This window comes from Lissotriton vulgaris, chromosome 12 (assembly GCF_964263255.1).
Source record: "Lissotriton vulgaris chromosome 12, aLisVul1.2, whole genome shotgun sequence".
Taxonomy (NCBI): Eukaryota; Metazoa; Chordata; class Amphibia; order Caudata; family Salamandridae; genus Lissotriton; species Lissotriton vulgaris.
In genome coordinates, this window is record NC_141700.1 from 607,705,700 (window position 1) to 607,732,144 (window position 26,445).

At 44.7% G+C, this 26,445-nt stretch overlaps 1 protein-coding gene and 1 long non-coding RNA gene across 2 annotated transcripts in view; one reads left to right on the top strand and one right to left on the bottom strand.

Annotated features, from left to right (window-relative positions):
- LOC147677836 (uncharacterized) overlaps positions 1–12,269 on the bottom strand; it is a 114,363-nt gene extending 102,094 nt beyond the window's left edge. The window contains exons 1-2 of the long non-coding RNA XR_015302458.1: positions 11,252–12,269; positions 7,645–7,758 (exon numbers count right to left, since the gene is read on the bottom strand). This is a non-coding gene — a long non-coding RNA (uncharacterized LOC147677836). The remainder of the gene's footprint in view (positions 1–7,644; positions 7,759–11,251) is intronic.
- Positions 12,270–12,801: 532 nt separating this feature from the next.
- DHODH (dihydroorotate dehydrogenase (quinone)) overlaps positions 12,802–26,445 on the top strand; it is a 149,334-nt gene continuing 135,690 nt past the window's right edge. Inside the window, exons 1-2 of the mRNA XM_086945534.1 lie at positions 12,802–12,985; positions 17,962–18,174. Coding sequence (XP_086801660.1) covers positions 12,947–12,985; positions 17,962–18,174 — 252 coding nt within the window. The 5' untranslated portion in view covers positions 12,802–12,946. The remainder of the gene's footprint in view (positions 12,986–17,961; positions 18,175–26,445) is intronic.

Below are 26,445 nucleotides of genomic sequence, written 5' to 3' on the forward strand. Positions count from 1 at the left end.
CCACCAGGCACACACACCACCAGCCGTCAGTGGACGCTTCCACCAGGCGCACACACCACCAGCCGTCAGTGCACTCTTTCACCAGGCGCACACACCACCAGCCGTCAGTGCACGCTTCCACCAGGCACACATACCACCAGCCGTCAGTGCACACTTCCACCAGGCACACACACCTCCAGCACACACACCACCAGCCGTCAGTGCACGCTTCCACCAGGCGCACACACCACCAGCCGTCAGTGCCCACATCCACCAGGCGCACACACAATCAGTCGTCGGTGCACGCTTTCACCAGGCACACACACCACCAGCCGTCAGTGCACGCTCCCACCAGGCACACACACCACCAGCCGTCAGTGCACGCTCCCACCAGGCACACACACCACCAGCCGTCAGTGCACGCTCCCACCAGGCATACACACCACCAGCCATCAGTGCACGCTTCCACCAGGCACACACACCAACAGCCGTCAGTGAACGCTGCCACCAGGCGCACACCACCAGCCGCCAGAGCACGCTTCCACCAGGCACACACCACCAGCCATCAGTGCACGCTTCCACCAGGCACACACAACATTAGTCGTCAGTGCACGCTTTCACCAGGCACACACACCTCCAGCCGTCAGTGCACGCTTCCACCAGGCACACACACCACCAGCCGTCAGTGCATGCTTCCACCAGGCACACACACCACCAGCCGTCAGTGCATGCTTCCACCAGGCACACACACCACCAGCCATCAATGCATGCTTTCAACAGGCACACACACCACCAGCCGTCAGTGCACGCTTCCACCAGGCACACACACCACCAACTGTCAGTGCACGCTTCCACCAGGCACACACACCACCAACCGACAGTGCATGCTTCCACTAGGCACACACCACCAGCCGTCAGTGCATGCTTTCACCAGGCAAACACACCACCAGCCGTCAGTGCACACTTCCACCAGGCACACACACCATAAGCCGTAGGTGCACGCTTCCACCAGGCACACACACTACCAGCCATTGGTGCACGCTTCCACCAGGCACACCCACCACCAGCCGTCAGTACATGCTTCCACCAGGCACACACACCACCAGGCGTCAGTGCATGCTTCCACCAGGCACACACACACCACCAGCCATCAGTGCACGCTTCCACCAGGCACACACACCACCAGCCATCAATGCATGCTTCCAACAGGCACATACACCACCAGCCATAAGTGCATGCTTCCACCAGGCACACACACCACCAGCCGCCAGTGCACGGTTCCACCAGGCACACATACCACCAGCCATCAATGCATGCTTCCAACAGGCACACACACCACCAGCCGTCAGTGCACGGTTCCACCAGGCACACATACCACCAGCCATCAATGCATGCTCCCAACAGGCACACACACCACCATCTGTCAGTGCACGCTTCCACCAGGCACACACACCACCAGCTGTCAGTGCACGCTTTCACAAGGCAAACACACCACCAGCCGTCAGTCCACGCTTCCACCAGGCACACACACCATCAGCCGTAGGTGCACGCTTCCACCAGGCACACACACCATCAGTCGTCAATACACGCTTCCACCAGGCACACACACAAACAGTCGTCGGTGCACGCTTCCACCAGGCACACTTCCACCAGGCATACACACCACCAGCCGCCAGTGCACACTTCCACCAGGCACACACACCATCAATCGTCAGTGCACACTTTCATCAGGCACACACACCACCAGCTGTAAGTGCACACTTCCACCAGGCGCACACACCACCAGCCGTCTGTGAATGCTTCCACCAGGCGCACACACCACCAGCCGTCAGTGCATGCTTCCACCAGGCACACACACCATCAGTCGTCGTCAGTGCACGCTTTAACTAGGCACACACACCAGCAGCCGTCGGTGCACGCTTCCATTAGGCACACACACCAGCAGCCGTCAGTGCAAGCTTTCACCAGGCACACACACCACCATCCGTCAGTGACCGCTTCCACCAGGCACACACACCACCAGCCGTTAGTGCACGCTTTCACCAGGCACGCACACCACCATCCGTCAGTGCACACTTCCACCAGGCACACACACCAGCCATCAGTGCACGCTTCCACTAGGCACACACACCACCAGCCGTCAGTACACGCTTCCACCAGGCACACACACCACCAGCTATCAATGCATGCTTCCAACAGGCACACACACCACCAGCAGTCAGTGCACGCTTCCACCAGGCACACAAACCACCAGCTGTCAGTGCATGCTTCCAACAGGCACACACACCACCAGCAGTCAGTGCACGCTTCCACCAGGCACACACACCACCAGCTATCAATGCATGCTTCCAACAGGCACACACACCACCAGCCATCAGTGCACACTTCCACCAGGCACACACACCATTAGTCGTCAGTGCACGCTTTCACCAGGCACACACACCACCAGCCGTCAGTGCACGCTTCCATCAGGCACACGCACCAGCAGCCGTCAGTGCACGCTTCCATTAGGCACACTCACCACCAGCCGACAGTGCACGCTTCCACCAGGCACATACACCACCAGCCATCAGTGCACGCTTCCACCAGGCACACACACCACCAGCCGTCAGTGCATGCTTCCACCAGGCACACACACCACCAGCCATCAATGCATGCTTCCAAAAGGCACACACACCACCAGCCGTCAATGCACGCTTCCATCAGGCACACGCACCAGCAGCCGTCAGTGCACGCTTCCATTAGGCACACTCACCACCAGCCGACAGTGCACGCTTCCACCAGGCACATACACCACCAGCCATCAGTGCACGCTTCCACCAGGCACACACACCACCAGCCGTCAGTGCATGCTTCCACCAGGCACACACACCACCAGCCATCAATGCATGCTTCCAAAAGGCACACACACCACCAGCCGTCAATGCACGCTTCCACCAGGCACACACACCAGCAGCTGTCAGTGCACGCTTCCACCAGGCACACACACCACCAACCGACAGTGCACGCTTCCACTAGGCAAACACACCACCAACCGACAGTGCACGCTTCCACTAGGCACACACCACCAGCCGTCAGTGCATGCTTTCACCAGGCCAACACACCACCAGCTGTCAGTGCACACTGCCACCAGGCACACACACCATCAGCCATAGGTGCACGCTTCCACCAGGCACACACACTACCAGCCATCAGTGCACGCTTCCACCAGGCACACACACCACCAGCCATCAATGCATGCTTCCAACAGGCACATACACCACCAGCCATAAGTGCACGCTTCCACCAGGCACACACACCACCAGCCGTCAGTGCACGTTTCCACCAGGCACACATACCACCAGCCATCAATGCATGCTTCCAACAGGCACAAACACCACCAGCCGTCGGTGCACACGTCCACCAGGCACACACACCACCAGCTGTCAGTGAACGCTTCCACTAGGCACACACCACCAGCTGTCAGCACATGCTTTCACAAGGCAAACACACCACCAGCCGTCAGTCCACGCTTCCACCAGGCACACACACCATCAGCCGTAGGTGCACGCTTCCACCAGGCACACACACCATCAGTCGTCAATACACGCTTCCACCAGGCACACACACAAACAGTCGTCGGTGCACGCTTCCACCAGGCACACTTCCACCAGGCATACACACCACCAGCCGCCAGTGCACACTTCCACCAGGCACACACACCATCAATCGTCAGTGCACACTTTCATCAGGCACACACACCACCAGCTGTCAGTGCACACTTTCATCAGGCACACACACCACCAGCTGTCAGTGCACACTTCCACCAGGCGCACACACCACCAGCCGTCTGTGAACGCTTCCACCAGGCGCACACACCACCAGCCGTCAGTGCATGCTTCCACCAGGCACACACACCATCAGTCGTCGTCAGTGCACGCTTTCACTAGACACACACACCAGCAGTCGTCGGTGCACGCTTCCATTAGGCACACACACCAGCAGCCGTCAGTGCACGCTTTCACCAGGCACACTTTCACCAGGCATACACACCACCAGCCGCCAGTGACCCCTTCCACCAGGCACACACACCACCAGCCGTCAGTGCACGCTTCCACCAGGCACACACACCACCAGCCGTCAGTGCACGCTTCCACCAGGCACACACACCACCAGCTATCAGTGCACGCTTCCACCAGGCACACAAACCACCAGCAGTCAGTGCACGCTTCCACCAGGCACACACACCACCAGCCATCAGTGCAGGCTTTCACTAGGCACACACCACCAGCCGTCAGTGCATGCTTTCACCAGGCAAACACACCACCAGCCTTCAGTGCACGCTTTCACCAGGCAAACACACCACCAGCCTTCAGTGCACGCTTCCACCAGGCATACACACCATCAGCCGTAGGTGCACGCTTCCACCAGGCACACACACTACCAGCCATTGGTGCACGCTTCCACCAGGCACACACCACCAGCCGTCAGTGCACGTTTTCACCAGACACATGCACACACACACCACCAACAGTCAGTGCACGCTTCCACCAGGCACACACCACCAGCCGCCGGTGCACGCTTCCACCAGGCACACATACCACCAGCCGTCAGTGCACACTTTCACCGGGCACATACACCACCAGCCGTCAGTGCAAGCTTTCACCAGGCACACACACCACCAGCCGTCAATGCAGCAGGCAGGCTCTTCTCAGAGTTTCTTGGTAAATATGTGTACGATGCCTGGGAGGGAGTGGCTTGAGTTTCCTTAAACCATGCTTAGTTTGCAGGTGCAGTGCATGGACTCCTGTGTGAGTGAGTCATGCTGCCTGGGGCTCACTCACTCCACACTTGTAAATTGAGCCTGCACCAGGCTTTTTCTCATTTGCAAAGTTCGGGGCATGGGCAGCCCCCACACCCCTGGGAATGACTGCTTCCTACAGCCAGAATGAAACAACATTCAGAGCAATGAAAACAAGTTCATTTGATGCAAAGAACAGTTAACAAAAACCATGTCCAGCTGTTGTAGATCTGGCAACTTAAACAAAACAGCAACAAAAACAGACACGCATTGGCATAGCCAATAGGTCTCGCTTTTTGGACCCTATAAGTATTTAGTTATGCAGCCTAATATTCCTTGGTGCAACAACACCAACTGTTGCATGGCTAAACACTTATAAAGTCTCAAATACGAGACCTATTGGCTATGCCAATGCTTGTTTCACCAGCTTCTGAAGAAATTGGTTAAAAATGGCAGTGTGTCTCACTTGGTACAAGAGTTCTAGGTAGATAATTTGTGAGTCACTACAAATCTTACATTTTTCCATATGAAACTCACCATTTAAACAATTCGGCCCCTCTTAACACAAACATTTTCTTTGGGTCTACATCTCCAATCCTGCCCTGAGTCAACAGCTTACCACAAAAGACTGGTTGCATTTGAGCACCGCTAATATCCACGTTGATGTGAGCTTCTGCTGTTCACACTTAGTTTATCCTGTGTAAATATTTAAAACGATGGCATCACATGCCAGGAAATCAATATGAACATAGACCAAAATGGACCAAAACATTTAGAATTGTTTTCAATATCTTCAAATTTTTTGTGCTTCTTGATGCAACGTTATATAAAAAAACATCTGGTCTGTATTTGTCACGCTAAAGCGCATAAGGCCCTACCAAGTTGATGTCCTTTTCGGAATTAAAAAAACATAAGACACCAAACAGTAGCTGTATGTGCTTCTGTCCTGTGCCTCATTCCACATGCTGCCCCATTCATCCTGATATGCCTATGCATAGGAACACAGCAGGGAAGTGCTCCTAAAATTGTCCATAATTTGCAGGGTACAGTTGACATTTAGGGAAAAAGGAGCTCCTTCCCTGTGCACTGTTAGATATCTGAGATTTGCGCATAAAGTATATTGATCTGGGTTGAGCTTACCAGACAGGTCAAGCTGTCTATTTGCAAAATACCTATTGTGGGCTTAAGAAGATCTTCCAGGGACATAAACATTTTCTTGGTCCATCTTGTTCTGATCTCTCCACCGAAGGATTGCCTCTTTACATTTTCATGACTGGCTGACTTGTGTCCTTCCATTTCTTACTTTCAGGCAACTACTTTTAGGTCTTGCCTACGCAGCGCGCATGCGCTGCATAGGCATAAGAGACTTTTAGCTATCGATTTGGCTTTACAGCCAAACACATGCATGTGTTCCATTGCCTTCAGCAACGCGTGCATGTGAGGCGATTCACTTGCGGGAGCGAGCGCCACCATATGGTAGCAATTATCGCTCCCGCAAGTGAATCATGCAGGCACCCCTCCTCCAAAGCGAAGCGCGCACGCGCCTCCCCCTGCTGCCGCGCGAGCTTGTTTCAGGTTGTCAGCAGCTCTCTCTTTTCGTTAGACCACATCCTCTCCCCATGAACATTTGCGACCACAGTTCTCCTCGTGCGCTCGATGGAAGCAGTGCAGGTGCCCGAAGCCACACCGATACCAGGAGCATCCTTTCATGATCCACTGTTCGTGTGCGAGAACGCAACAGCTCCTGCGGGTGGGAAGCAAGGCCTTAGCGAGTTAGCGTTTCATACTTGCAATAATAACTAGCTGGCACAGAGGTTCTAATGAGCGCGTCCTTGACCCCCTACAATATTGTTTCCAATCACTAATGATGTGTAAATAAAGCATGCTCGGAAGCACATACAGTCTTAGCCAAATCTATGTGAATCAGGGTCAAAATCTGAAATTAAGACACGTTATATGACCAAAAATAATGATTTTAGGAGTGCAAGTGTGCTGAAATGCTTCTGCAGCACGTCCCTTTTGACTAAGGTGTTTGAAACACATTTAAATCTCAGCTTTTGGCTGACTCAACGAAGCAGTATCAGAGCAGAGAGTCTAATAAGTACCTTACAGAGAGGCCCGGACATTATCACATTTTTATTGACTAACTGGGCCGTAATGTCATAAACTGCACCATTCGACCCGAATGTCGACAAATAATTATGTCATTTTATGTTAACTACGAGTGTTTTTTTTTAAACGATTATCTACTTTATTTGTTGATTAACCCATAGAATTGTTCAAAATTAATGTAGGTTTTGCCCAGTGATGTTTTTCATATAAGTACCGTGTCCTTTTCTAGCCTAACACCCAGGTCACCTTGCAACAATAATACACATTGGGTGCCTTCTGGAGCCCTCAAAACTGTACTAACACCATTCATACCAACATCGCATTACAGGACACACCCTTTTGTTCAGTTTTATTTACTTTGGAGTCTGTTCTGGTACGGTTTTCAGTCTTAGCCATTGCTCGCACAATCTTTTATGGTAATAACCAAAGGTCAGAGCAGAATGTTCTTTCAAAGGGGGAGTGGCTTGAAGCGAGCTGCTCCTTTATTAGATGTCATCAAACTGCTTGAAGGCTGGTGGTGCACACTGCTGGTTCACACACCACGAAAAACAGTGTGGGTGCACTGCCTCGCTTTATCGGAATATTACCACCTGGCAGCACCATCAGTGTATTGCTCGTTTGGGGATGCCACTAGGAAAACTAGGATAAATCCTGAAATATGCGGATATTCCCAAAGAAAAGCAAGTTCACTATGTAAATAACCTTTTAACCAGTGGGACAAGAAACCCCCAGACCCTGTGCCTCCCTCCCCACTCCAAGCCCCTGGTACTCACCTGGTGCGTATGTCGTGTTCGCAGTGCCTGCCACTGAAGTGCTTGAGGCAGATACAGAAGCTGCCGAGGAAGCAGGTCCCCAGTCCTTGCAGCATTTCATGTTAGGGGTGTTTCCTAAAAAAAAAACCAGACAAGCACAAGCTTTTACCAAACAGTATTCTGAAAACCTTGAGCAGTAGAGATGGATTTCCGAGCCATCAATTAAACTCATTCTGACAATATGTTAGTAAAATAAAAAAGACGCCTGCTGGAGCTGCGGTCATCTCTGAATCCAGTGCATTGTTCAGCATTCGGAGGAGTCCATTCTACGGTGACTCCTTTCAAACACACCTGCTGTACTAATTCTTACAGAGGAGAGGTGGTTTCTGGGACATCTCCGACTCTTCAAAAACCAACAGAAGGGAATCACCTTATAAGTAATCATGCAGGGAAACCGCTTTGGGAGAGAGTACCATGGTGGTGCAGGCAGCCATCCAAATTACTTAATCATCAAGTGCATTAAAAATACACAAGTAATCCTTCCAAATGCGGGATTCTCCATGAGGTTATTCACTTCTATGTAACCATCATCTCTCTCCCCCACCAAAAACAAGCATTGGCATAGCCAATAGGTCTCGCTTTTGGGACCTTATAAGTATTTAGTTATGCAGCAGAATATCCTTGGTGCAACATCACCAACTGTTGCATGGCTAAACACTTATAAGGTCCCAAATGCGAGACCTATTGGCTATGCCAATGCTTGTTCAGGTTTTGCCTGCACAGCGCCTGCGCTGTGCTTGAAAAATCTTGTTTTTAATATAAACCTGAAAGGGACTTGCATCCCGCCTCCTCTCTTTCCTGGCTTTTCATTAGTTCCTGTGTGTGCCACTTACCTTCCTCCATTTCTGGTGGCTTTAGCATGTTTTCCTGCATTTACCAATGCTTGTTCCTCGTCTGCCACTCTTATCAGTTTCCAGCTGCTGAAATACTGTTAACATCTGCTTTGGTGGAACTATATTTTCATAGTTTTGCCTTTTACTATTGCAGCATATTTATATAACAGTTTATCATCCGAAGAGATTATGTGATTTGCATAGATTCAAAGGATGTTGGGCGGCGCCGCTGAGACTCGAACTGGGATCCTCTGCTCTGGAGTCAGCAGCTCTGCCTGCAGCGCCTCATCCTCTCCACCGTCATGTTATCTGTCAGGGAGTTCTTTCCTTCTCCTGGGTGATGATTGATTAAAACAGCTCTTTATTTCTTACTTAGACAAAACCAATGCATTACCAATGCTTGTTCTTGTTGGTTGTGTTTGATCAGAGTGCACGTGCTGTCCGGTTCTCTCCCATATGTGTTTTTGTTGCCCTCAAAATCTCTGCTTCTTGTGCATGCTCTGTGTTTACTCTCTCTGCTGCTCTCTTTCTCCTCTGCCGATAGGTCCCGAAGGATGGCTTTACCACTGCTTGTTTGCTTCTGCTCTCTCTGTTCAGAAGAGTATGCAATTTCCCCTTAAATGCTCTGCTGTAATTCTCAGAGTCAAAGAAAGGTCAAATGTTTAGTACTCATTTTGAAAACTGCTCTACCTATACAAAAAGTGATGACATCTGGAAACAAGTGTTGGCAAAGCATTAGGTGTGGTTTTGACAAGCTGGCGCAAATGTTTTCCTTTTTCACTGCCACTTACACATGCTGGGCATTAATTTGTAATAAAGATTGTACATATCTAAAAAATAACGTGATTCTGTATAATTTTAATGCAACCCTTTGGGTTTCTCCTGATCATGCTTAGGCACCGTAACACACTTTAGTGTTAATGCATACCACAGGAAAATCTGTTTCTGGTTAGTACAAAGAAAATGTACTATTGATTTTAAATTACTGTAACCTAGAGACAAAGTTTAAGCACACAAAGGTGACAAAAAATAGCTAGCATTGACAACCCAATGCCTCTGGGTTTAAGGTGGTAACGCTTGCAGCATAAGCAAATTAAAGTGGACAGAGAGGGTTGTTGTTGAAAAGTAGCCCTACAAAGTGGACAGAGAGGGTTGTTGTTGAAAAGTAGCCCTACACATGTAGTTTAATGCAAGCTGTCAAATACAGGTGGAAGGATAAATCCAAACAGCCAGAAGCATTAGGTGAAAGACGAATACTCCACTGGAGTAAGCCAAGAAGAGTTTAACAAAGTCTGAAGACAAATGGGCGAAAAAGGCTGGTAGAAAAAAGCAAGCGGTTCAAAGGGTCGGGTCCAAAGACCACTTTTATGTATATTGTAAGCAATAGGTTTGTTTGCCAGCCATTCTGCCAAAACTCAGACATGATAAAGAATGGAAGGAACTAAGCATTGGCTAAAGTACTCATCCTAGTTTTGGAGTGCACATCGTTTGAGGCCTATGTGCTCATGTGATTAGGCAAAATGCAGTAGAGCGAATGGCTGCATTGGTTTCACCCCTTTTTACATGCTCTAAGCTGTGGTGGGTGCAATCAATAAGTTGAACAGTTCAAGGGATAAAAAGAGCCGAACCAAAGCCCCAATATGGATGTTATATTTAGGATTAACTTGATTACATAAGGTTGGGGAGAAAGCTAAAGCTATCTTTAGGCTAGACCTAAAAGACAACTGTTGAAGTGTATTGTTGCCTAACGTGTTGTTCATTAACCCCTTGCGTGCTTATGATGAGCTCAGCTCGTCATGAGGCATAGTGGAGCTGTACTCATGACGAGCTGAGCTCGTCATAACGGCCGCGGAGGGCCCATGCGGGGCTTATTCCCCTCTTGTGTGGGCGTTCCATGGGAGTGGGCGGAGTCGTGATGAGCTTAGCTCGTCATGAGCACAGCTCCACTGTGCAGCATGATGAGCTGGGCTCGTCACGAGCACCGCGTGCAGCCCATTAGCCCCCCCCCACACTGCGGGGAAATTAAACCTGTGTCGAAGGGGTTAAAGTCCTAGAATTTTATATTTTCCTTGTTTTGTGAAAGTCTCATTCTTTTTTAGGTCTTGCCTACGCAGCGAGCGTTGCATAGGAGACCTGTAGCCGTCGTACAGCTCTTTTTCGAAGCACACGCTTGTGCTTGTGGCGGTAAACAGCTTGCAGGAGTGCGACGTTGCCCGCCTCAAGCACGAGTATGTGCTTTGAAAAAGAGCAGACTGAGTGCGCACGCACCACCAGCCACACGCGCACTCATGCCTGCTCCGTTCCTGCCTCTCTCGCCCCATTCCATTCCATTGCGTGCATTTTGTCTATCTTCCCATTCTGCCCTCTCTCTCCTTCTGCCCCATCCTTGTTTCCGTTGCCGCGTCTGTTTTTTGTATTTTACTTATCCCTTTTGCTTCCATTTCTTTGTGTCTTGTTTTTTCACTCCTCGATATCTCACTCGCCTTTCTGCACGCACCACCTCCCACACACGCACACATGCCTGCTCCGTTCCTGCCTCAGACCTACAACTGCAAACCATATTCCAAGCCTGCCTAGGTTTTAGCACAATACTCATGTTGAACATCACAGTGTAAACAAATTTTAAAAAAAACATTTCCGCAACGCTTATAGCATCAACGTTCGCTCGAGCAAAAGGTTTGATTTTAAACGAGAAGTAAGTGCCTGTATGTTTATAAGACTTTCTGTTGCCTTACCTAGGAAGACAGATGTAGCTCTGTGGTCTTCACGGGAGGCAGGATTCCCAGAATTCTTCAGAGACGGGCTGCGAAGAGGAAGAGTGGTGACGTAAGCCCCTCTTCCTGTCTGGCTAGGATGCAATCCAGTCTGTGCAGGGACTGCCTCCGATTTGAAAAAAAAACACTTAGAACAGGCATCCGCTTGTCGGTAACTGCCTGGTCTTGCAAGGGAGGCGTGTTAGTTTTATGTTACAGTCTCCTCGCAGCCAGTACCTGACCGCCGTCTCCCAGAGTCTGTGTGCTGTATTTCCTCGCTTGGGTCAGTTGCTGAATAATTTACACTAGCTCAGTGATGCGTTGAAGCCACGCCGTTGCCGGGGCAACCAAATGCTATCCAACGGAGCATGCAGCGCGGAAGATAAGGAAGCGGTTTGCTCATTGCGCCCTTTAAACTTTACAGTTGGTTATTTCATCCAGGACTCGGTACACCGTTCATTAATGTCAGCATGTGGTTCCTTTTAGGATCCGAGAAATTCCAGTGTGTGTGATCTGTGAAAGGTACACCACATGTCCCCACTTTTATAACAGACCTAGTTTAAAAAGGTCACCGCTGGTTAATAAGACATGCAATCGCACATTCTCGTGGCAACTAAAGCCACTGCTTTAGGTGGGATGATCCCACCATCAGCACAGATCACACTTTCTCACTCCTCTCAATCACTGTTTTTTCACTGTCTCCTAGGATGTACTTGTTTTCGTCTCTTCCACTTCCCCATCCCTTTGCAGTCACCCACACTTATACACTGTATTTTCTTTTCCTTTGTCACTGTGAATATTTCAACATCTTTGTAGCTACTTTTTACACACTTTTCTATTACAAAAACAGCTATAACTGGGTCATGTGTAACTATCGCTATGGGCACTCTGCAGAAAATTGCCAGAGCTTACAGTCAGACAAGCATAGGCATAGCCAATAGGTCTCGCCTTTGGGACCTTATAAGGGTTTAGCCATGCAACACTTGATGTTGTTGCACCAAGGATATTGTGCTGGATAACTAAACACTTATAAGGTCCCTAAGGCGAGACCTATTGGCCATGCCAATTGCTTATTAACATTTTTTGGGTTTTGTGGTACTGATTTATAATAGTAAACCACTATTTTTGTTAAATGACTGTCAGGCTACGTGAGGTAATAACGATGCTAAAAACCTGTGTGCGTGGTCGGGGACCCGAGCAATAGGCGGGTCGTGGCTAAAGCAAAGGTTGTGCTAGTCCTGGGGACCCGTCCATCGCGACCATATGCGTATGCGGCAGTCACAGTGAAACCCGTTTCATGGTTGGTGGTAAAGTCTCGAAGGGAGAAGTTATATTTGATCGTTTCCGGTTCAGGAGACTGCAGCAGGAGACTTTGACGCTCTATTTGTCTGAAGCCATTCTTAAAATACGGGAACGACTCTTGGGAGCACTACGAACAAGAGAGCCCCAAGTCGCTTCCCACCGCGGAACCCTACATTCAAAAGCGTGAGGAGCTACGTTACTCGGTATTTGTACTTCCGGTAGCTTCAATCGCACAGTGACAGAACACCAATATGGCGACAGCAGTAGTTCCGGTCTTTGGAAGGCGATCTGGCGGCAGTGGTCTTAAGTGGTTCACTGTGCTGCTGACAACTAGATCTCTTGAAAGATTCCAATTGCCGCGTCAGAGGAGTCGAGATGCAGGGGCGGATGGCGGGGGCCGGCAAGAGCCTAAAGGTGAAACAGTAGTAGGGAGGGGACGTCCCGAAGCCTTATGCCCAAATAAACTTTAAGTTTCTGCCCAGTGCACCTGCGTTCCTACTCGGTCGCCCTTGTCTTTGAGCATTTAGCCTCTTTAACCTCCCCACCCTTGTTCAAAACATCTTCCACCCCGCCTCTGACCTTTACAATCTCCTCACAGCGCTATTCACCTTTTTACGCTCTCCCTGCTTCGCCTGCCACTGTTTCTGATAATCCAGTTCTGCACCTGCTTCTTGCCTTTATATCTACTCTCCACCCAGCTGCCCCTTTCTATATTGATTCCCTGCTATCCCTTACCACAGCTGATCACCATTTGTCTCTGTTTGCGCTCTCACCTTGGACCGTAGGTGCTCTGTGCGACTGTTTGACACCCTTCGGACAGTCCCTAGCTTTTTGGGTAAAGCCCCCTGTATGGTAGGATTTTCGAGCACATGTACGCAGTGTCACTGTAAATTCTATTTTTATTTTTTAAACATTTCATTTTATTACGACCTCTATTGAGATCAACAATTAGTATAATATAGTCCTTAAAACATTTATTTATAACATCTATGCAGTCAGAAAAGTTTCATAAACAAGTTAAAAATGTAAAAAAACATAGCAAATAACTTCTTCCAGTGGAAAAAGAATTAAAGTAATCAAAACATACCAATTAGTTTTATTACATTTAAAATATAACAAATGCGAGGTTGTACTGTCGACGGTCAAATTAAAATAAGTAAATAAATAATTGTATTTATATAGTGCTTACTACCCCGGACACTACGTTGAAGCTATGTGTAGCACGCTACTCTTGAGCCCAAAGTTAAAAGTAAAAGGGTGCTAATATAACAAAATTAGTTTTTTCCTCTCCTTGTAGTATTAGTTGTTAAGTTTGTACTCTTGAGATCTCATACATTTACTCCAATGTTTTGAATAGGGATAGATCAATCAAAGTGGATTAGTAAACAGAAGATTGATTATTTAATGTTTTTGGATGTGGTCGACATGTGCCTGTTGGATGATGTAGAAGGGACGAGAGAAGAATTTGGAAAGCATTTTTTGGAGTCCATTATTGTTGACCTTTTTGTGTTGTGTTAAGAGTGAAGGGAAAGGTGGAAGGATTTTTTTGTGTTTTAAATTTTTTTTTTTTAAAACAATACTGTAAACATGTATATAGACATACACTCAAATTACAATATATACATATATGTACACTTAAACACATATATATTGTCATTTCTATACAGTGCATAAACCAATTTTATGTGTGCACTCTTTCTTGCTAGACAAACTGTTTGTGATATATAAAAATCGCAAACAGCTTGTCTAGCAAGAAAGAGTGCAGAGCGTCTATGGGTTATTTCAAAGTGATTGTATTCCTTGTCTGCTACGACACGTTTTGGCTGCTTTACACCGCCTTGCCTTTTAATGTATGCTGATGAAGTGGTTATATTTGATTTACCCCAATTGGGCTGTAGCGCAATATGGAGTCTCTTTTTAATTTTTAAGAATACATATTTCAAAAACAAAAATGGTGCCAATTAGGGGCAGGATAAAAGCTATACCTTTTACCCGGAAATTTGGAGGAGCTCCAGTAGATATAGCACCCACTTAAATTTATTTAGGGAGAGTTTTCTCCCAGTATATTTTGAAACTGCTTCTCATTTTCAATGGACTGAATAAAAAAAAAAGTATCCCATGCTAGTGCTATAAAAAGTTTTACTTATCTACTGGGATGCGACATTTTCACCCCTCCTGGCAATTTATCGAACAAATATTACCCCTATTTTAATTTATGGTTTAGAAATATTCCCATAAATCGATGGGGGTTTTTTAAATCTCAAGGAAGGAAAACTCTTACCTATGCTTACTACTACAAGTCAAGCCACTCCTGTTCATGCACTCTGACTGGAATTAAGGGTAGTGAGTACATGTACAAGAGCTTTGGCAAACCTTGTCAGGTGGGCTTATAACATACTGCTTGCACCTGAAGGTACATTGAGAGCAATTATGTCAAGAAACCTTTAAGGCTGATCCAGGAATAAATACATTTAAAGGAAATTTAGAGATTGCTTTGGAGCATTTCCTAAGCTCCAAGAACCTTTTACAAAGTTGCTCTCCAGTACTCCTGAAGTTATTTCTGAAAACATCTACTCCGAGATTGAGCTATGAAATGGAAAAAACGTTGTCAACAGTTATCGCATTATAAGCTTGAACTAGCTAGGGTGGAGTTTAAAGAGATCTCAAATATTTGAGTTTTACATTGGACCATAAGGTTTGGCGTTGTATTCTGATGCTAAGACTGAGGACATTACAGCTAAAAGATATAACAAAAAATTGGGGCAGTTATTTTGATAAAAACCGGCCAATGTGATTTATATAGTGGAGGAATCCAAGATTCGGTACATGTCCTATTTGTCTGTCCAAATAGTAGCTTGATTGATGCATGCTCTCGATTCTTAAAACCGATTTGCACAAAATATATTTTTCGAACTATGGATCTGCTTGAGCTTTATAAGAACCCCACCTGATGAAGTTGTATGTTACAACTAATTAAGATGCGGTAACCAGTATAGCAATACAGGTCCACAGCAAATTAGGGGAGAGTAGCAAACAAATAGTACAACAGTGGTGCTCCAGGAAGATCAGGAGTTGGTTACCACAACCCCAAACTTATCTCCACACCGGTGCAGAAACAATCGGCACAAAGAGGTTCTTCTGAGCACTCCAAGTCAGTAATGCAATGTCAATGAAAAAAGTCTTTCTTCAAATGTAGGTTCAGTCGGCACAGTTTCCAAAATGGGTTTATTAATTGTTCCAAAATTCCAAATCCAAAGAACTCCGTTCCAATTCAAAAGAGATAAGCGCAGCCAACACGTGTTTCGTCTTGCCAATATCTAGCAATTGACTTCTTCAGGGCTTGTTATAAATCTGGTAATACAATGTATGATACCTTAGTGGCAAAAACCCGATTTTGAAGTTGCCCTCAGTGACATGATTCATTAACTGGCTTCTCCTCTCTGCAAGTTATATAAAAAAAATAAGAGCTCAAAGTACAGGTTTGTGATACCTTAATATGTGTTTGCTTTTCCTCTAGGATTTTGATTCCACCCCCACCCCCCTTTTTAAAACAATAATTTAAGTATTGGCAAAGTCCTTAGCATGGCACTCGTATTATAAAGGCAAGACCTACTGACTAATACTTGCTTTATTATCCTACACTTCAGTATTCTCTGTTACACCCTTTCTTTGCTATAGGTGTTGACATCTTTACCATAATTTGTTGTTTCTTATTGTGTCATTATTCCTAAATGCTTTCACACTAGGCTTGGCAATGTGGCTGCAAGAGCTTAGTCCCGTAGATTAAGGAATACTGTATAATGATGTAAAATATTGTTTTATACTTCTGTTAACTAGTCTTGATATAAAAAAGCTAGCTGGAAGCCACCACCAAAGTGCTCTGAGTCTCTATTTTTAATTTTTTTATCACCCATTGCATTTCCAATCTGAACTCATCTTCTCCATTCTCTGACTTTCACTTGCTTCGTATACTTCATTCTTTCCACAATGCATGCCTTGCACTCCACACATTTGTTCTTTCTTCCCTTCCCCAGCTCACTTGAATTACCTGCCCAGCCTTACAACTTATCTGTTTAGTACCCAAACATTCTGTTTCGGTATTATTTTGTAGGCTGTCTTGCTTCTCAAATTCACTGACTTCACAAATGCCTGTACTATAGATCCTTCATTGATATTGTTTTTAAATAACCACACTTAATATTATTTCATTTATTCTTTCATGTATCACTCTTCCTCATCAACTTTCAATGTAGACTGTTGACTTTAAAAAAAAATCATTTATTTATTAATTTTGATTTTGGTGAAGTTTGTCTCCCAAAGGTCAGGGTCATGCAAGCTTGGCAGCTTTGGTTACCTCCACATCTGGCCATCCGTCTTCTCTGCAAATAATGAATGTAGTTATCTTTCAGACTGCTGATCCATTAGTTAATCCTTAATTTATTTGCTTTAATAACCTTTATGGTTTCATTTATAGATACATACTTAATATCTTCCTGCATATTGAATTATAAATGATTTTCTTCTTGGCAGCCGTCCAACGTAGAGCATAACCAACTTTGTTTTTCCCAAAGTACGGTGCCTAAAACTGGGTGTAAGATAGGAAGCAGTGAACCACATTTACCACCCAAGGGGACTAAAAGTTAACAATCTTTGTCTTTTTTGAAAAATTTTTTTTATTTTAAATTGGTTTTTAATGTGGTTTTAAAAGCAGTTGTTTTTCAGCCAGTCAACACTAAGAATACATCAGGTTATATTTATTTTGAATAAAGTTACATTTACATGATTTAGCACTTGTAATGTTGTTGACTGAAAAGCCAAGAATAGCTGAAAGTCCGCCATATAATATAATATGGGCTAGCTGACAACTTTGAATGTCCTTTTGTAGTTTATTAGCCACTGGAGTGAGTGGTTGTTTCCACAGATTTACTACATCTTCTCACCTCCACATCCCTTGACTGCACACATCTTCTTTAGTGAAATCCTTGCAAAGGACAGTCCTTTCTGAACGATGTTCAAACTCGTTGAATCCTAGTGGCCAATTTTAATTGGAAAATTGGTGAAGTTTATCTCAGTCTTGCAGAAGAATGTCACGGTAATTCTCAGTCATATTGCATATCTTTGTCTGAGCACAGTAGACTGTTAGTGTAATGCCCACCCTAGCAAACCTCTCCTCTCGCTGTACTTTTGACATCTCAACAGAATCCTAAAAAAGACTGTATTTTAGCCCTCTGTCTCGGATAGCAGAAATAAATCCTTGATGCAGCTACATTTGTTCCCCTCTGCATGATAATGATAGCATTTTTATATTATGAGGATTCTTCTCCACATTGTTTTGCAGGATTTTCAGAAAACACGGTTTAGAATCCTCACAGGCTGATTTTATTTTTCAGAAGCAACTGAAAGATGCATTGATAATCCTTGGAGGAGGGAGCTTACTCTTTACTTCCTACTTGACGGCAGTCGGGGACGAACAATTCTACTCTAATCTCCTGATGCCCATCCTGCAGAAGCTAGTGAATCCTGAGCTAGCACACACACTCTCCGTGCAGATGATCTCCTGGGGATTAGTTCCCCGCTCCAGACACAAGGACTCCAGTACACTGGTATGTAGCTGAATGGAAAGACTTATTAATCAGCAGTCCATCTGCATCAAAACATATAGAACTGGGAATTTCTTAAAGATGTTCTCGTCTAGTGTTGTGTTATAACTTATTTGTGTATTACTCATGAAAAGATGCTCAAAAGCACTGACAATTGGATTTGACATTGATGGCTTTGTGGTTTTGTTGGTGGGCATGCCCAGAAAAGCAACCAGGTTCCCAAAGGGTTAAAGTGCTTTGGAACAGGAGACTGCCATACTTTATTTGGAGGGAAAAACATTAGAGAAAATCGGGAGTTATGACCGTAGTGGAACTTTAGAAAGTCCCAAAATATGAACGCAAAGAAAATATGGAATTTAACCATAGGCATATGGAGTCCTTATTTTATTTCATTGTCAGACCAAACTATTGGGTGATTAAAATACAGAGGAGGAGGTTACTTGCTTTCTTTAATTAGATATTGGTTTTAACTGGTTATATTAAGAGAGCGTTAATGGTTGGTACTAGAAGATTTTAAGCGTGTGGTTTTGCAAATATATACCATGGCTCTTAGTTACCCACAAAGCAAATATCTGGTATGTCTGACCATTTTCTTTTTGTCCTGGACATGAACCACGATTTTGCATGTGCACTGAGGTCCATTATCACAATGGGTTGCTGTCCATAGTGAGGCTCTGTGGTCCGGAGGGGTGCACCAAGCTTACCTTCCATAGTGAGTACGAGTACTGTCATCTCACTGGATTGCTCTAGATTAACAGTTGTTTCAGTGTTGAATTCTAGAATCAGGTGAGGATTTTTTCCCTTTACCGTCGGAGGGAAAGTGGCCTTGTGACTTGACCTGAGTAAAATGTCTGTTCAGTGTTTGGCAACCTAGGGCCGGATGTACAAAGGGTTTTAGCATTTGCAAATCCTCGAAATCGATAAACCAGATGGTTTGTGAATCTTAAAACGTATTTTGCCATGGACTGAATGCTTTTAGCGATTCAAAAAGGTGTTTCTGAATCACTAAATGTGTTTGAAAATTGATATTGATTCGGTATTTGGAAGTGGCTTGTTGTAGGCACCCCTCCCAATTACTGAATCACTATGCTATGTCTCACTTCTTTGCAACCAACGTCCAATATTTTACAAACACATCAGAGGAGGTGGTAATCAATTTTCAAGTGGAATGGATCCTCCTCCTTGTGGACGTAAAAAAAAAGTTCACGAGGACCAAAAGACCACTGCCTCTTCATAAACAAAAGGAACTTGTCTTACTTAACCACTACCCGTTTTCTCTAAGGAGGGTGGGCTGCATTAATCTAAGGATCCCAATTTCAAAGAAACCATGTAAATTTGAGCACTGATTTGATGCTTCTTGCATTGTTGCCCATCGTGAATTAATACAGTCTTTAAAAAAGATCTCCTTAATGTGTAAGAGGGTTTTGCCTGTAGGTCTAATTATAATTTATCTTTATGGGGAAAAAACCTAATGGAAAAAGGCATGGAAAAAATTGCATGCTGCCAGCATTTTAATGGACTGTAGTGCCTTCTGGAAGGCTGTAAATACTCCTTTTCTCGAAGATGTTGTTACTCCCTCTTTAGAAGTTACAGTTGGAGCCAAGGAGTCCAGTATTTTAGTAATATTGGTGCGTTTAGATTAAGAGAATTTGGCTACATAATATTTGTTAGTAAAGTCATGTTGTTTTTACTTGCACGGTCTGTGTTTATTATGCATTTTTATCTCTATGGTTTTAGTTAACCGAATAAAGTAAATTGATTGAATAACTATATAGAATTGTGATGGGCAAGGAGGCTGAGTGTGTAGGACCGTGACTAGGAAGACAGTGACACAAAGCAATGAATATCAACAGTAATTAACCTGAGGATTACCTCCGCCTATGTCTTCCTCGTCCCAGTTTTCAAATAATGTTGATGTACCCAAGCTACACTTATTTTATCCTGCTAAATGAAGGTGACCTTTTAAGACCACAAGGAAGAACAACGTAGACAAATCAATAATGCTACACCCTGTGATTTATTATATAAGAGACACAAACAAGGCAATTTAGCCACTTACTGCAAAAGGCACCCCTGAACCAAAAGTGTCTGACTTTGTAACCCAGTCTGTGTATTCTGAAATGAGACACACATATATTTAGTGAAGCACAGGAAGCTGCATTGTACACTGCTTTGTGAATATCCCTTGAAGGCTGCCCAAAAGTAAAAAATACCTTTAGTTGACATTCCCTGACCTGTCCCAAAAAAGATCTGCTTAACTCCTAAGCCATACCAAAGGGGATGAAGGACGGAGCATTGGAGCAAATCAAACACTCACCCCCAGTCAACTGATCTGGGTTTATTCCATCATCATTCTTTATCTCACTCCACCACCCCAGTTTAGACATGGCCATATGCAAATCAGTCTGACCCTGTGCCTCATGAGAACAGTCCAGCCCGAACTGCCAAGCCATGTCTTCCCTGGCCCGGAAACAAGCATCCTGGGACCGGTTTCTGGCTAGTCAGCCGTCATCAGCCAGGCTAGCTTGAATCCAGTGGCAAAGTGAGCAAGGGACCCACGTCTGGGCATACCGTGCCAACTTAGTGCAAACAAGCAAACAGTCTGTCTTATCCACCTGCTCGTAGAAGCCCCATTCACTTACTGAGCGTACCACAAGTGACACACACAAATGTAAGTTTCCTAAAATTTCAAGTTACTAAAAGTACTCTATAGACCTCTAATAAATGCAATCGTTCTTCATATTCTGAATTTGAAGAGAAAAAAACTGGTAAACAATGTCCTAACCTTCATAAAAAGAGGTATTTTAAGTTGAAAACAAATTGCTTGATCTGTTCTGAAGATAGTATTGTCAGGAAAACAAAATACAAAAAAGGGCCATGCATCAAAGAGCGCAAGTCCCCCCTAGATGCATGCTTGATGTTATAGCAACATGGACAATACTCTGAAGGTTAGAAATTTAGGAGTCACTGTGACCAGAGGTTTAAAAGGAGAGCTTTGTAAAGCTCTCAGTATTTTCGTTAGATCCAATGGGAAAAATTAAAAATGGATGACTATTTCTCTGTTGGAATCGCTCTTTAAAAGTCTGAAAGCAGGGGATTCCATATCGTGAGCATTCCCCGCTCTAAAGGTTCTAATAGCAGCTTGTTGATCTACCAAAGTTGAGACAGTCAACCCTAACAAAAATCAACATGGGGGACCGGGAGAAGAATGTCTCCATTTAATCCACACGAAAGCACAAAATGTTCCCACTGTCTAGAATAGCTTAATCAAGATAGCTGCTGTTCTAGAATGGATTGATAAGGGCAATGCCTCAGAAAATCCCAATTCTGTTAATCGTCTGCTCAATTTCCACCCCCTACTCCAGAGTCTCAGAAGAGAAGACTCTGTAAGGTGAGCACTTGATGAGGGAAGGGTACAGTTGGAAAAATCTAAAGGTCTGAAACTGCGAACCTGAGGTGTACAGGATAGTGTAGTTTCCGAGGCCTGAGCTTTCTCCTGAATTATCTATTTGAGTACTCTGGCCAGAAGGAGATGGATGGGAATGCATAGAGCTAATAAACCGGTCACAAAATGGACAAAGCTTCCTAACATCGTACCTTTTGAGACTGAACCATTGAATAAACAGCTGGAAGTATGAAATTCTTATGGTGTTCCAAATGCTCCTCCACCCCCATGGCCTTTTCTCGAGCTCTGATATCCTTTGTTCAGCTTCGGTTACTCTTGCATTCATTGGACTCAGCTGTTTAGATGAGCTCTGCAGTGAAGCTTGAGTCTTCAAATGAGATATTTTTAGCGAGGCTGAACCCATTTTGTGTTAATTCCTGCGAGTGCTCAAGAGATCGTAAATAGCAGCCACTCGGTGGGTCATGCACAAGAGATTGGAGTTGCTGCCACTCTCCTATACTCTGGGTAGTGGTCAGCTCCTTCTGGCAGTGAAGAACCGTGTCGTCTACAAACTAGTTAGTGGATATATCACAATGTAGATGCCGTTCGTGCTAGTCTCCCCCACTCTCAGTCCAGCTGTTAGCGACCTGTTAGTTGCCTGTTCCTGTGGCTCAGCCAGTGCTGTTGCCCCGCAGTCTTGACCCTGTACCTCTTTGGGCCTTCCCTTGTGTCACTGAATGAAAAGCTGGAAGTAAAGCTTTCTTTTCTGTGGCAAACAGATCCACACTGGGTTGACCAAACCTTTTAGCTGATTTCCGTGAAGTCTAGATGGCTCAGATGCTTTGAGTTTGAGGAAGGAAGATACTGCGCAAAACTGGTCTGCTTGCCGTTTCTTCTTCCCAGGAAGAAGAAATTGCTTCCAGTGAAAAAATTGCACTATACCCAAGCATCCAATTCCTGAGCTAGGAGGGCTAGACTGGGCACCCTCTGCTTGTTGCATACGCTTGAGCTGCTTGATGGTCTTTTTGTCCTTGCAGCCTAATTCTGTATAAAAGGAAGGAAGGTTTGGAGAACTGTAAAGATTTCTGCCAACGCTCTCCAATTCGATGAGCTTTATTTTTCTGTCTGATACCAAGGATTCTGGATGGGAAAGAGTTGCTGCTTCCTTCTCTTTTGATTGGCGTCACTAGTTATAATTTTTGGGGCTGGAAAATTTAAAGATACTCCTGACCAGGTTGTTTGGGTTCTTCCACTAGCTCAGTTTTAGCTTATTACCCACGTCACTGGAATACTCTTCCCCCCAGTCCTGTGACCAGGAATTTCAATGAGTAGAAAAAAGATGTTGCCCAAGTGATGAAGACGGAGATGAGGCTATAGGATGACAGATAAGAAACTAATTCTACCTGGACTACCAACCATTCTTAGGCTGTTTCACGTTCCTTCTCCAGGAGCTTCAGTAATCTTTCTCTCCATTTCAGCATTCTCAGATTGGGAAGTAAAATCTTACAAATGTCCATTTGAAAAAATGCCCCTTTGTACAGCAATATCGAAGGTGTCTAAGGACTGGACTTCTTCAGGTTCAAAAGGAAACCATGATCTATAGAAACCTGGTTCCAGTCTGAACATCTTATTGTGCCTTGGAAAAAGAAGGTGGGCTAATTAATAGGCCGCGTTGGTAAGGAAACAAATTTATACCTTGATCATGCGGGCTACCGACTAGTGGTGGCAGAATTTAGTGAAAACACCTTGAATTAGGGAGAGGCCAAATGGCAAGACTCTGAACTACTCAGGTTTTCCCCAGATGCGTAGAAGTAGAAATTTATGGTATTGATCATGGATGGGGTAAATGCAGAAAAGCATTTAGTAAGTTGAAAGATGTGAGGTAGTCCCCATGACAAATCAAAGGAAGGATTGTCTGCAGCATCATCTTCTTGAATGGGTTGCATTGGAAGAATGGATTTAGGTACTTTAGATCTTGAATAGGCCTGTTGTCTCCTGAAGTCTTCCTCTTTTCGCAACTTAAAATGCGGAACTGGAGCTATGGCGTTCTTGTGCAACATGTCCTGGTTTGATTGCCCTAAGAATTCCACTTTTCTTCAAAGGTTATCTTGGCGCTGGGATCATTACAAAGGATTTTCTGGCCTGGTTTGGAATTCTGTTTTATAGACTTTCATAAATCCAGACATGTGATGTTGAAAATGTCCAGGCTTTTTAGAGTGAAAGAAGCCATCCAATAAGAGAAATGCAGAATGGATGACTAGTTTTCTGTTGGAAAAGCTCTTCAAAAGTCTGAAAGCAAGAGATTCCAAATCTTGAGCATTCTTTTCTCTAAAGGTTCTAACAGCAGCCTGTTGACCTCCCAAAGTAGACACAACCAACCCCAAGAGATATCAACACAAGCAGGAAGAGGAATTTATCCCAGGAAGTTCTAACTTCTGCATGGGTTGGAAAGCTGACCAAGACCGGGAATGAACTGTCAAAGGGGCACCCTGGCGCCACATCGCCTTCCACAAAAGGGATGAAGAACACCTTTGTTGACTACTGAGGACAAAACATATTTTTTGTAAACCAACAGCCCCTAGGTAGAGGCCAGTGCCATCAAGTTTCTATTGTCCTTGGACTTCTTCATCGATACCACAAACTATACACCAAGCAGTTTTACACCTGTAAAAGGCACATGACTGCATGTGTGTTTGTGCTGTGTCCACATTCCACGAACGCATCCATATGTACCTTCTAGCTGATATAGTACACCCTGAGGTGCAAGCTGATGCACAAAGACAGTAAAAAAAATGTTATCCTATAATTTAACCTGCTGCTCAATTGCCCATAGTCTTGCCGTACAGTTGGTTTTTTCTTGATTGTCTTTTGCCAAGCTCTGAAAATCTCACAGTAGCGACTGCACTACATAAGAGGCATAAGCAGAGGTCTTACAGTAAAGTTTGAAGGGGCATAAACTCTCTCCACTGCTATTGTGAGGGTGGCGCTTTTGAAATATAGATCCTTGCGAGGCCAACCCAGTCACAGGAGAATTGACCCTTACTGAGGAAGGAAACACCTCTTGAAAGTTCTCTAAAGGAAAATGATAAAATGAGGCGTTCTCAGTGGTTTTCCTTTATTTATTAAGGACTTCATGGGAGCATGCAAAGGCAATGAAAGTAGATGCTTTCTCTCGTATTGGGGGAACAAGTATTCCTTTTGTGCAAAAGGTTCTGGAACACTTACATTTTGTCTTATGTGCATCATATAATCTCTTTAAATCATGTCCTTAAATATAATGATCATCCCAAAGATCTTCCATTTGCACCAGTGGTGGCCTGTTTATATGAGAGCTCTTGATTCTTTAAGACTGCTGCCACAATTTTTTGACCTGTAACTCCTGTTGCGTGGGATGAGAGACTGAGGAGGATTCTCACTGATCCATATTCTCCACCTCAAGGTCCTCCACAGGTGTCTTTTCTTCGCAGTAACTTTCCTTCCAGCATCACTATCTGTTTGACAATGTTAACAGGGGAGCACCGACTCCTTCCCCTGTTTCCAGTCAGCCAAGTCTTGAGCTAGAGGGAATCTTACAACAGCTCTAATAATAAGAGCAGTGATTGACAGGCCTGCAAGACTTGGAATGCTGCCTTTTCTCCCCAATGCTTAGTGGGAGGATAACTGATCAGGGTATGTCATTTTTTCTTTGGTTCTTCTTCTTTCCATATCACAATTTTTTTATTTGAAACAATGCTAAAGTGGTTGTGTAATGCGGCGCATTACTAAGTAAAAGTACTGTCATTCCCTACTGTGCTCACCCTCTTAAAAACGATTGGGGACTGAAGAAGAGAAGGTGCGCTGGCTCAGCAAAGAAAAACATTTACCCGATATGTCACAGATATTTTAATACAGCGCTGAAGCTGTCTGAGTTAAAGATAAATAGAGCACACTACCTCTGCACTCTGATAATGATGATGAGAATATTAAAACAAAAGAAACATGTTGGTTCAGCACTGCCACTTTATATCTAAATACACTTACCAGGAGACAGGGTCTGTCTGAGACAAATGAAAACAGTACAAAGGGAAGTGAGGTCCTTTATTTTTTATCAATGATATGGGATGATGCTGTGGTCACTGTGTTCTTGAAAGTGTTTCTTCAACTTTTTAGGGAATAAACATGGCCTACGTACTGAGGCTGAGGCCTTCATTAACTATTCAATTAGGTGAGGAAGAAAGGAGGAGGTAATGTCTGGCAGCTGGTCGTTTGGGTCAGTAAAGTCCTTGATATCTCAGTCAACTATTACTTTGTGTTTTTAATTTCTTTGAGTTCTCTGGGGTTAATGCATTAACTGTTTTCTAATTTGCTTAGGTAGCATAAACTCGCACCGGAACACATATGTGGAGTCCTTTGTTGTAAATCCAACACACATGGTTGTGTGTCCACCCAATTGGTAGACCACTGTTTCATTTGGTCTATTTTAACTGCTGGCTGTACCAGATTGTATTAATTTGTTTTCTGGGATGCCAACATATTCAGTATCCTGTTATATTGTAAGTGGTAAATGGGGGGAAAAAGTTGAAACAAAAAAACAATTACTTTGTGACAGTGGTCATTTGCTCTTGAAATGTTTTTATATTGGTTTGCAGATTTCTGTGTTGTCTATCTACATTGTAGGAATGTGAGACTTAATAGAGTGCCAGAAGTCACAGCCTTTCTGAGGCGTGTTAGTACATTGGTTAGGGTGGTAGCAGTAGGGTCCATATTTTGATTATCCTGGGTGTGAATAGAAATCTTATAGGTAGAAACATGCAGCCAGAATTATCTGCTGCAGGGGTCCAACTATTGGCTTTGTGAAGGCCTAATTTGGTTTTAATGCACACAGAGAAGAAAGGTTTTTAATGCCAGTA